This window comes from Scleropages formosus, chromosome 1 (genome assembly GCF_900964775.1).
Source record: "Scleropages formosus chromosome 1, fSclFor1.1, whole genome shotgun sequence".
NCBI classification, from domain to species: domain Eukaryota; kingdom Metazoa; phylum Chordata; class Actinopteri; order Osteoglossiformes; family Osteoglossidae; genus Scleropages; species Scleropages formosus.
The window spans coordinates 17,195,989-17,208,489 of NC_041806.1; the positions used below are offsets into that span (position 1 = coordinate 17,195,989).

Here is a 12,501-nt window from a genome sequence, read left to right on the forward strand (position 1 = left end):
CAGTCTGTACGGACTTTGTATGTTCTTCCATGTTTGTGTGGGTTTCCTCCAGGGGCTCTGGTTTCCTCCACAGTGCAAAGACGTGTGTTTCCAGTGAATGGGTGACTCTTAATTGACCTTAATATGTGTGTGTGTGTGAGATGTCTGAGTGTTTCAGAGCTCTACTGTATAAATGTGGGAATAGCTGTATGGAGTTGAGTGCAGTGTAATGGCACAGTAAGACACCTTAAATGAGGAAGTCAGCTAAATACTAGTTAAAAACGGTTTTACGTCGCTTTGGAGAAACGACCCTGCTGAATGAATACATGTAAAATGGAAGCCCTGCATAGTGTTTTTCCCCATCAGTCGTCGGCACAAGTTTTGCTGATCAAGGCCTGGTGGTGGGACTCAGAGGAATAAACACATCCTGCTTTTTCAGAGGGCGCTAGACAGGGGTCTTTCCATTACCTGCTGGAAGGGGGGGTGGGATGGGAGGGGAATGGTTGGTACAAATGAGATAGGAACATAGGACTTAGACAACAGAGTAAATCTTGACTCGATTTTATTGGCTCCCAATTCACACTAAGCGATGTAGAGTCATGAATCAGCCACAGCTACAGCTTAGGAGGGGGAGCTGGAGAGGGAGCTGCTCTGTCCCCCCCCCCCCCCCCCCCAGGATCGCTCCGTGATCCAGCTCCAAACACTAAGCAAAAAACACTGAATTTCTTCTCCACAGGGGTTTGTAATAAAATGTTATTTGACCATACTCTCCTCTCATTTGCTCTCCCCAACCCCTCCCCCCTTTCACCTCCTCGCCTCCCACCCTTTTAGTCCTGCTGAGGTGCTGTCTGGGTCAGCTGTGTTGCATGCATCTCGCTTACGTTAACCATCTTTCTATTACATGGTGGGGCTCTCCAGTTGCTCTTTCCGTCCAATCCTACATTTACTCCGACATCAGGGGCAGTTGGTACCGTAGTGCTTAGAGCTGCTGTCTTTGGACCCAAAAGCTGCAGGTTTGAAACTCACCTCCAGCTGTTGTACCCTTGAGCCTAAATTGCTGCAGTAAAATTACCCAGCTGTATTAATGGGGGGATAACTGCAAATCGCTTAACACTCTAAGTCACTTTGGAGAAAAGCATCAGCTAAATTAATAAATGTAAATTTATTTATAGCTGAAAATAACTCACAATGATAAGCTGTTTACAGTGATTGTTCCATTTATAATACTTGGTTATTTTTACTGTATCACTTCAAGGTAAGTGACACAGTAAGGTACCTTGCTCGAGGGTATTGCAGCAGCAGGTGAGATTTGAACTTGGGTCCTTCCCGTGCAAGACAGCAGTTGTAACCATTACGCCACCTGTCTCATAAATCTTAAACCCTCCCCCCTTCCCCCCTTTGGCTCCATCTCTGACTCTCTTTAGCTACTGAGGTGGCCCTGCTGTTAAATGCTTCTCTGAGACAGGAGAGTGAGTACTCCAGGTGAACAGATCTGTCTGGGAAATTTGCAATCATCACTAATAACAGTTCCAGCGGATGCAGTCGGCACCTTCCTCCCATTTTCCACCCGCTGCCTCACACTGTTGTCACACAGCAATTTTTCGCTGCTGCCTTTGGCTGCGATCCTCCCCTGTGTCCCCCTCGCGGCACCCGTTTCTCTCTCACCCAAAGAGCTTCTCCTGGACTTCGGCCCAGTCTTCTTCTCCACGTGCTGCCTTTCTCCCTGCCGCTTTCTGCAGTCCCCTCTCTTTGTCTCCCTCTCTGTTCTCCATCCCGTGGCTCCGTCTCTTTGTCTCTCTCTCTCTCTCTCTCTCTCTCTCTCTGGCTCCAGCCCTCCATCTTCCCGTCTCTGTCGCCCTCACCGCTCCCACCCTCCCGCTCTATCTCTCCATTTTTGACAGTCAGCACCAATAATTCTTTTTGCTGAAGCTCAGTGTGTGCATGCACGCTTAAGTGTGCTTTCTGCCTCTACGTGTGTGTGTACCTGTGTGTGTATCTATGTACACTTCCATACGCGCATGCCCAACAAACCAGTACCAGGGGAGCAGCATGACTGACACTTGTACCCTGCTGATGTTGAACTGGAACTGAAACAGTGTGTCCCGCTGTGTGTCATTTACATTTATTCATTTCGCTAATGCCTTTCTCAGAGCAAACAAGTGCACTTCATAGGAAGGGTTAGACATACAGACGCGTGCTTCTCAAAGGTGTGGGTTTGGCCAAAACCACAGTTTTCACCCGCTCACATCACATGACTAGCTCGAGACAGAATTGATAAGATATAGACAGATGATTACGACGGACGATGTGACGCAAGTGTATGGGCAGTTAGGAGACCGGTAGAGAAGTGGGTCCAAAAGACCCCAAAAATGTGGCTCCTTCATGCTTCGTGAATGTTAAAATTGATTTCGATGCAGTTATTATGCTATCTCGTTCTATATTCTGGCACCTGTAACCCTCTTAAGCCCTTATAAAGCATCGGCATGCATAAAGAACTTAGAAGCACTGCTGTAACCTGTAAACAATATTCAGCATGGTTACACTTAACTACTTAACATAGAAGTTTCCCTGAGCGTTGCTGATGCAGCACCGTGGCGGATTAATGAGACCAGCCGGATCCCCACCGAACTAAGCGCGCGGCTGTTAACCACGCTGGGAACTGTCGTCTTCACCTGTTGTGAAAGCAGACCTGACAGCACAAGTGTTTAAAGGCCTGCTCCGGTGCCAGTGTGACACTTCGTCAGGAATAAAGGGAAGGAAGCCGTCACAGAACCCGAGTGACCCAGTTGGCGTAGCGTGAAGCAGCTTGACATGCGTCACCGAGACATTAGCAAGGTGCGGCGCCTCTCGGCAGCGTGGAGCACAGAGCGGGAGAGTCGGGCGTTGTGCCCTCTGCAGCCTTTGGCGTAACTCAGCTGGGATGCGAGCCAGCGACCTCCCGCAACGCTAGCCACTTCAGCCTGGACAGCTACACTCATCTATCCAGCGCTTCAGCAATGGGAGGTTATTGTTAATCTCTTGGCAGTTTTGGTGAAACCAACACATATGTGATGATTAAAAAGGTCTGTAAACTGAGGCCAGAGGGATTCTGTCACTGACTGTTGTTAACTGCTTGTCCAAACAAGGGTCTGGAGTCTATCCCAGAAGAAACACAGGGCTCCAGGCTAGCCAGGGTATACCCAGAAGGGACTGTTGGTCCATCACAGGGTAATTACACACACTACAAACAATTTATAGTCACCAGTCTTTACACTCTGAAAGGAAACCCACACAAGCACAAGGAAAACATGCAAACTCCACGCAGAACGAGTGGGAGTCAAACCTACACCCATACAGCCCAGCTGCTGTGAGACACGGCTGCTATCTGCTGTGCCACCATGCTGCTCAGGTCAACAACACCTCCAGCTAATCACAAGACTCCCATCACACACACAGCCAGGTGCCCCCCGAGGCTACACCTCATCAAAGCTGGACCTGCCTGTCAATCTATTTCACGGAGCCTAAGACTGGAATTGGACTCCGAATCCCATAAGCCTTGAGGGTGCGTGCCGCCGGGCGTGGCTTAAATTGGTGGGGGGGCGCCGGCAACTCCAGTTGCCCGTCGGTGCAGTTGCTGGCCTCCTGCACCACCGAAGGCCTCTGGCACGAGAGCCGTGCAGCTGCCGCGCCTTTTTCCCCAGCATTCTCTATCAGTCTTTACTCCACTGTGGCGAGGGAAAACATTAAATAACTGTGCTTTAAATTCAAATGGATACATTGTCATATATAAGTGTTTTATAGAGCTGCGGAGAGACGTGGGGTGAGCTCGGCACAGGGGCACCGATGTGTTTGAGGTGTAAATCACTGGCAGTGTTCACGGCTAGCGTTGAAGGATTAGCACCTGGGGACACCTGCGTTACGGCACTGGCAACGCAGCACACACACAACAAACCATTAACAGCAACACTATAGTTCGTACGTCTATGCTTTATCCCCTATATTACTGTGTCAGCCAACAGACGGTGAGTCCAATGTTTTTTTTCTTAGTTATTTTTCCCCGATAATAATTTTTCTGTATGTAAAACAATATGATTTAACAGGTTTTTTCTTTGTTCTTTTACAAACTGTAATAATTTTTTGTGCTGTCTATTTAGGATAGTATGCCTGCAAATCCCTTGAAATATTGAAATAAAGGTATTTGTAGCAAACTGTGTTTCATTTTGCCAAATATCCCACCACCAGGGAAAAATATTACCAATAATCTTATTGAGAGGAAGGAGGCTTGTGCGAAGAATACAATAATTCCTTCCAATTCTGCATTTCCAGAAAATATTTTTACGTTGGGTGTTTTTATGTACAGTTGTATGCTTGACAGTTGCTTTAAATTTTTAAACACACACACACATTTTCTGAACCGCTTGTCCCATACGGGGTCACGGGGAACCGGAGCCCACCCGGCAACACAGGACAAAGGGCTGGAAGGGGAGGGGACACGCCCAGGAAGGAACGCCAGTCTGCCACAAGGCACCCCAAGCGGGACTCGAACCCCAGACCCACCAGAGAGCAGGACCCGGTCCAACCCACTGCACTCCCCCCAATTAAACAACCTTTTTTTCCAATTTCTTTTAACATATTAAAAAATAAAATTTTACAGGGTCATTATAAATATCTGGTCACCTGAGGTCTATTCGCGGTCATAGGAACCATGGTTTATTTGCTTGGATGGGGTCACTACGTAAAGTAGCGTATCTGGCCTTTCATGTCACTGATGTGAACAGCTGGACACCTGCCACCAAAGCACCTGCGCTCTGCAATCTGTCAAAATGTAAAGAAATGGAAAATGGCCCATAATTACCGCCTGCAAACTGCTCTATTTACAGGCCAAGAAGTACAAAGAGGGACCACTTTAAATTTAGCCAGCTGCTCAGTGCTCCAGCAGCGTGTATATTTTTCTTCCTTGCCAGGTAATTTCTGCAGCTGAGTAAGTACACAACTGCAAAGCTGAAAAGCGCAGAGGAGAAATCTTTCTGGAGCCAGAGCATCGAGCCCTTTGCTGACCCTGCCGTCTGACACTCTAAGGAAAAAAGGAGTGTTATGCTGAAACAGGCCGATGATCCAAAGGTGCCCTGTTGTCTATATTTCATGAGAGCTCTATTATAAAGTATTGAATTCTGTGAACAACAGGTCAGCACATAGCTCCCTATGTAACCACTGGAGGTTTCACATTTACACTTCAATCATTTATACCATATGTCATTTCTTTGACTAAAAAGCCTCGGTCAAGAGCACATTATCAGAGTTTCGGTAAAAAAGAAAAACAAGGTTACAGTAAAAATGTAAGCTGTAGTTAATTAAAAAAGGCAACGTAGTGGCACAGCAAGTAGCGCTGCTGTTTCACAGCGCCTGGGTGGTGCGAGAGGATGTGGGTTCGACCCTCACTCAGTCTGTGTGGAGTTTGCATCTTCTCCCCATGTCCGTGTGGGTTTCCTCTGGGTGCTCTGGTTTCCTCCCACAGTCCAAAGACATGCCATTTAGGTTCACCCCTAGTGTGTGTGAGTGACAGAGATAGTGTGAGTGTTCCACTGATGTATGGATGAGTGGCCCATTGTAAGTAGTGTATTTAGCAGTGTAAGTCACCGTGGTGAATAAGGTGTGTGGGCTGGTAACACTACATAGAGTTCACTGGAAGTTGCTTTGGAGAAAAGTCCCTGCTAGATAAATAAATGTAAAAGCAGGTTCCCCCTTATTTGGGAAGGCTTTATACTTACACCTTGCCCACAAAATTTACCAACTACGCAGGGGCTGTCCCAGAGCAGAATTACTTTAAATTCTTGAAATTACAAAAAAATGTGTTGTTCTTGTATTTAGGCTGTGGTCAGTCATGTCCTGCAAGGGTCTGTGGTTTTTCTTTGTGTCCCAGCACTTAATGTAACAAATAAAATGTTTTTATATAAAGGGTTATTACCTGCTAAGTGAAAAGGGGTCTGGTCAGTTCATTATCCACACCTGCAAAAGCCTCCTAGGCCATGACTGGACCCCTCAGTGCCAAAATACATCCACTGGGGTCACAATGATCATATTATGCATTTATTACACGTATCAGAATTAACAGTCCACATAGTTACATCCCACTTGGCACCACTGATAAAAACAACCAGGATTTCAAATACAGAATTGAACTTTAACACCCAAATCCTAGTTTTATCTCTTTACAGATATTCAGTAATTAATACTAAAACTCATTTCCATTTACAGTACCGCTTAGTGTTATTTCTGTGGAAGGAGTAAATTATCCAATTAAAAATAATGTCCCACAGATATTTTCCCTTAGGTCAATTCTGGAACGTGCATGAGCAGCTCAGGCCAACTTTGAAATAAGCTCTGCAATCACAGCGATGAGCCTGTGGTAAAAGACCGCACAGGTAGTAGTAGAAGCATGAGAAGCCACTTTCTCATTTAAATTTAATTATTTGGCAGATGCTTCAGTGCAAAGCATCTTAAAATGCTAAGCTGCTTACGGTGATTTATCAATTTATACAGCAGGGTAATTTTTACTGGAGCAATTCAGGGTAAGTACCTTGCTCAAGGGTACTACAGCAAGAGGCTGGAAAAGAACCTTGGTCCTCTTGACAGAAATTCGAACCCTTTGACGGAAACAACGGCCTAAAGAGAGCACCTACCCGTCCGATGAGCACAGGCTCCGGGCCACTGTACTCCTCGATCACGAAGAACTGATTCCAGATCCAGCTCCGCCTCCTTCGTGATTTTGTCTCCTCTCCATCCTGTCCCAACTCATCCACCTCTATCTCTGACTCCGCCTCCTGGAAAATCAACCCCCCTTCACCCAGCCCAGACTTGACGGTCACTCTGTTCTCATCCTTGTCTGTGTTAGTGTCACAATCTGGACTCGCATCTGGTCTGAGCTTCAAGATGTGACCTGTGTCCACTTGAACAGCTCTGTGTGTGAAGTCCAGAGTGGGTCCCGTTCCTGGTCTTCCTGTGTGAATGCTGCTCGCGGTACTTCTGCTGTGATCGTTCTGTGTCCCTGTGATCGTCTGGACGCTGTTGGACTCTGCCTCTTGGAAAACAGAACCGAAGTCTTTAACCAAGAGGTTCCTCTCAGTGTTCGCAGTCACCGCACTTTGGGCCATTAGTGTGGTGCGAACAGTAAAATGTTTATTTTTCCACACACTACTAGTATTTACATTTCCGGCCAGATTTGTAATTAAACTTGAATCCGTGTATGAGGTTTGATTGCTCACACCGGGGAAATCTGGACTGACGGTTCTGTCTTGTGCTGAAAAGTCTGCTGAGATGTTTGCTAGAGAATTTCCGTGATTTAGAGCGACCGGGTCCTGTTTCCTGCTCTTGAGAGTCTTACTCCGATAGTTTAGTTCCTTGGCACTTTCTTTTTGTGGCTGCGCATCAAGAATCTGTTTCTTGAGAACATGACCCCAAGTCAAGTTGGACGTTCTCTGAGAATCCAGGATGAGCGCTCGTCCCTGAGCCACGGTGGTGAGAACCACTGGATCCGCCTTCGCTCTGGATTTCATGAAGGGCTTGAGTCGGGTTTTGTTGGAAAGGAGAGCGAGGTCCACTTTGTGGTATAAAGCGTGCACTTTGTCAGCTCGCTCTTGTTTGGCTTTGAAGTTAGGACTTTTTGTGGTGTTCTTGCTTTCCTTCGAGTTCTGGGACGTTCCACCGCTCACAGACAGAGCGGCGGTAAAATCAGGACTAAAAATTGGTCTCTCGTCCAGTTTCGTAAGAAGCTTTTCAGTCTGGGTCCAGATCTCCTTACTGCTGGATGCCGGCGTTGCGGAGCTACTCTGAGTTGTTCTTGTGTGAGAAACATACCTGGTGTCAGAGCCAAGATCATGTGGAACAAAGTCCTTGAACCTCACAAGTGGGACCGTTGTCTTATCGAAACTCGCCTCCTGCTGGTTTGCAGGTTTCTTTTCTCCAGCCAATGCGGCAAAAGTTCCCAAGCCTCGCCTTCGGACAACCTTAGCAACAGAGCCTCCGCCCTTAAGCCCCTCCCATACACAGAGGAAGACTACAAGGGGCAAGAGTCGGACAAGCATGATGACTGGCAGCGGTTGTCAGCTAGAAAAATTAGTTAGAGGGATAGGTGCTGTGAGACACACAACACATACCCAATATTTGTTTTCTTGATTTCTTCATTCTCTTTTCTTGACTTAAGGGCTCATTTCTCTCGTTTTCTTTGAGTTGCTTTTGTTTTTCTTCCCCTTCTCTCCTTCTCCCAGGCTGCACACTTCAGCTTCCCAAGGAGAACCAAATAACCTGCGAGAATAGACAGAGATAATTGGTGAAAGTTTTTCCATTGTAATTCCTTAATTAAATGTCGAGCTGCACTCTACGGTGGACAAATAGATAGACATACAGATCCTCAGATATTCATTGACAGGCGGTGAAAAGCGAAACAGGCACAGATTAGAAAAGGGCATTGACAGGAGCCTGGATGGTACGCCTTTATGTAAGTCTTTGTGTAGGTTGCTCTTGTACTGTCATGTTCAGTGACATCTTCAGCAGATGAGAGAGGGCACAGCTCAGCACGTGCAGCGCGCCGCTCGCCCCGTCCCGTGGACATGCCTGTGCCCAGCGGCACTGCCTAATAGGGCTCCCGCCCATAAAATGCTCTGCGCGCACATCAACAGTGTGTGTCCTCCGCAATTTGGAGCTTTGAGCTGTGCCTTTCTGTGCTGCATGCTGCTGTGACATTTCAATGGATGCATCATTGCTGTGTCGGGGTGTCCTGTAATGTTCGGTATGTGACTCAGCGGCATGTAGATTTGGGTGGAGGCGGGAGGTTGGAAATGCGCTCAGCCTCGCCTTGGACGTTCAGACCCTATTGTCTGTCATCGCCGATTGCTGCCATTGAACATTGTGTGCTCACATGTGCTTGTTTCATGTTGCTTTAACAGCTTATGCCGGTGCCGCAGTCGTCAGAGCTGCCACCTCGTAATCAAAGGGCCCGGGTTTGAATCCCACCTCCCGCTGTGCGAGGACATTGAACAAGGGTACGCTGAAAGGGTACAATAAAACATTGAAGGTAGCTTAACACTGAAAGCTGCTTCGGAGAAAAGTCTGAGCTAAATGAAATAATAATTATGATAAGTAACGATGGACTTCAGAGCGAAGAGCCCTCTTCTAGCTGCACGGCCCGGAGCCTGTGCTTTGTACCAAATGGCATCGTAAGCTTTATGCAAAGCTCAATTAAAAACATAAATTAAATTTTTTGCTCCTTTATGGAGTGTGTATTTGGTAACTAGGGTGTGCATATCACCTGAAATGCAGTATTGTGGAGGAAAGCGTCAGCTAAGAAAATAAACGTGAACGTAATAAATGTAACATAATTGTCTAGCCTGGCAGTGCTTGAACGGTCCTGTGGACACGTTCACCTTCTAGGCTGACGTTTGGTGCTCCGCTGTCAAGTTTCTCCGTGTCTAGAGGAAAAACATCGTAGCGACACCCAGTATTTAAATTTATGTTACGTGGAGCTCTATCTACCCTCAGCGTGAGTCAAGTGAATATGTTCAGTATTTAACTTCATGTTATGTGGAACTCTTTCGAACCTCTCAGCATGAGCTGCGTGGACGAGTGTATTCACAGACCTGAGATTTTTTGTCGAGATGTTCGGTGTATATTGCTGCAAAGGAAAGTTCATGCTGTGCTGGGATGTTCAGTGCCGCAGCCCTGGTGCGACGAAGAGAATCTCTCAGAAAATGCGGCTCGTTCAGCCATGACGGAGGCCTGAATACCCCCTGTGGACATCTTCTCTCGCTCTCGCTCGCTGTCTCTCTCTCTCACGTCTGCTCCCAAAGCCACCTCGCCTGTCCTCCCTTTCTCTTTCTCCCTCTCCCTTGCTTTTCCCACCTCTCCCACTCGCCTCCTGCATCTCCTTCCCTCTCTCTGCTCAGCACTTGTGTCATCCGTCTTTTTCAAAATGCCTTTCTTCTCCCGGCCCTCCTGTTGCAGTCCACTGTCGCTTTCCTTTTCCTTTCACTCGGAGGCAGTTGCATTCCATCAGCCCCAGCCCACTCAGCCAAGGGGTGGGGGGATTTGCTGGCAGGGGGTAACCCTTCCGCCCTCCCTACTTCATCCAGCTCTTCTGCTGCCTCACTCTTTCAACAATAAATCAATCAGCCAATCTATTCAGACAGCCCTCTGACATTGAGGTTGACTGATAGGGACACTGGTTCGGGGGTCTGGGGGTCATGACACAAAATCAAACCCGTACCTGTCATCTCTTGAAGATCACCTCAATTCTTACATTGTAATGTCACACATGGAGCAGCACACCACAAGTTAGATGAGTACCTTGTTTAAGGTGCATTGCCCTAATTTCAGTAGCACAACACTGAAGTGCAGAGCAAGTGGAAGTGGGGGCAGGTGGCATAGTGATTAGAGCTGCTGCCTTCCACCCAGGTTCAAATCCCTCCTCCATCTGCTGTAGTACCCTTGAATAAAGTACTTACCCTGCGTTGCTCCAGTAATAATTACCCTCCTGTACAAATGGGTAAAATCATTGCAAGAAAACAGCCAATAGTGTAGAGGTAACAGCTGATGCCTTTGGACCCAAAGGTTGCAATTTTGAATCTCACCTCTAGCTGTAGTACCCTTGAACAATCTTAAATTGCTCCAGTAAAGTTATCTGGCTGTATGAAGGGGTAAATAATTGTAAAGTAGTTTAACATTGTAAGCGGTCTTGGAGAAAAGCATCAGGTAAATGAAAAAATGTAATTCAAATTCAATTCATAATGAAAGTGGTATACCACTGTCTTCTTCCACACATCTTAGATTGAAAAATGGGGAGAATGTGCAAACTCTTCACACCCTGAGCTGGGTTCAAAGCTACTCCCAAACCTGCAACTTAGCCACTGTGAGGTACCAGCACTATCCACTCCACCACCTCTCAAGGAAATGCACATACTGGGCAGTTCAGAGTCAACAGGCAACATGAAAGGTGTCTTTGGGGTGTGGGTGGGAGCTGGAGCGCCGGGAGTAAATCCACACGAACACAGGGAGAACATGCAGAATCCAACCCCATGTCCAAATGCGCAGCCCGGATGCTGTGAAGCAACAGCGCTACTTGCTGAGCGGCTGTCTCACCACTGAACTTGATGCCCGGTTGTCTGAACAAGACAATGCAGCCCATCAGAATGGACCGGGGCAGGAAGGTTAGTGAGTGTATAGGCACAGTGACACTGTGGGTGTGGCTTGTTGCCCAGTCACGCCGAACTGCTGGCGATGGAGATCCAGGTCTTATGCATTTTTGTCCACAGTTAGTCGTGTTGTATAAACCCGGCAGACATTCGAAGTTTCTTACTGAACTGATTAATTAGAGCCATAAATATCTTAATTAATTTTTCCCTTCCTGGCTGGGACTCAAACGATCTTTGGTTCGTTAGTATTAGAGGCTGATCTGTGCCATCGATCTGAGAGCCCAGAGCACTGAGGGCTGTCGCCAGACTTAACGAGACTGAAAATTTTAATTACGATACACTCATTCATCCCCTGCGCCTCTCCCTTGCCGACACACTCCCTCTTTGCCTCCAAAACAATCCTCTTTTCCCTCAATGCCTCCCAAAGTTTCATTGAAGGACCTTTTAATTTTTTTCACCACTTCAACCGAGTGTAAATGAAGCCTCCAGGTTTCGGCAGCGAAAATTGAATCAGAAAGAATCAATGCAGGACAGGGTGTGTTTTCAAAGAGCAGAGGAAAAACATGGTGGCAGCACAAGATCTCCAGCAAAGCAGGTCTACCCTTCGTGAAACGGAGGTTTCGTAGCTAGGGAACCATTCATTACGATAAAAAGCAAAGGAATGGACAAAAAAATTTAATGCATCCTAAATTTGGGATTCTTTTTTTAATATTCTTTCTCAAATAAAAAAAGTTACAGCATTTCACACTGCATTTGTGTAGATGACACCTTTCTCCAAAGCGACTTACACTGTTCATTTAATTACATTTATATTTATTTACTTAGCAGACGTTATTAAGCTCACATTTATCCCAGGCAACTTACAGTGTTAGGTTTGCACACTGAGCAAATTACAGTGATTTACCCCTTTACGCAGGGTAATTTTTACTGCAGCAATGCAGGGAAAATACCTTGGAATCTCCTTTGTAAAGCAATACTTCTAACCACTATGCCCTCTACTGCCCCGACTACTTCTGTTGGAAAGGCATTACAGGCCATGCTGCTACTACTACTACTACTACTACTACTACTACTACTACTACTACTACTACTACTACTACTACTACTACTATTATTATTATTATTATGGGGGGTGCGGTGGCGCAGTGGGTTGGACCGCGGTCCTGCTTTCCGGTGGGTCTGGGGTTTAAGTCCTGCTTGGGGTGCCTTGCGACGGACTGGCATCCCGTCCTGGGTGTGTCCCCTCCCCCTCCGGCCTTACACCCTGTGTTGCCGGGTAGGCTCCGGTTCCCCGCGACCCCGTATGGGACAAGCGGTTCTGAAAATGTGTGTGTGTGTGTGTGTGTGTGTGTGTGTGTGT

The 12,501-nt window shown here is 46.9% G+C and overlaps 1 protein-coding gene across 4 annotated transcripts in view; it reads right to left on the reverse strand.

Annotated features, from left to right (window-relative positions):
- Nucleotides 1-12,501, reverse strand: part of cdh24b (cadherin 24, type 2b) — a 104,193-nt gene that overhangs the window by 62,582 nt on the left and 29,110 nt on the right. For all 4 annotated transcript variants that reach the window (XM_029255206.1, XM_029255205.1, XM_029255204.1 and 1 more), the window contains exon 2: nt 6,639-8,259. In XM_029255206.1, coding sequence (XP_029111039.1) covers nt 6,639-8,039 — 1,401 coding nt within the window. In that variant the 5' untranslated portion in view covers nt 8,040-8,259. The remainder of the gene's footprint in view (nt 1-6,638; nt 8,260-12,501) is intronic.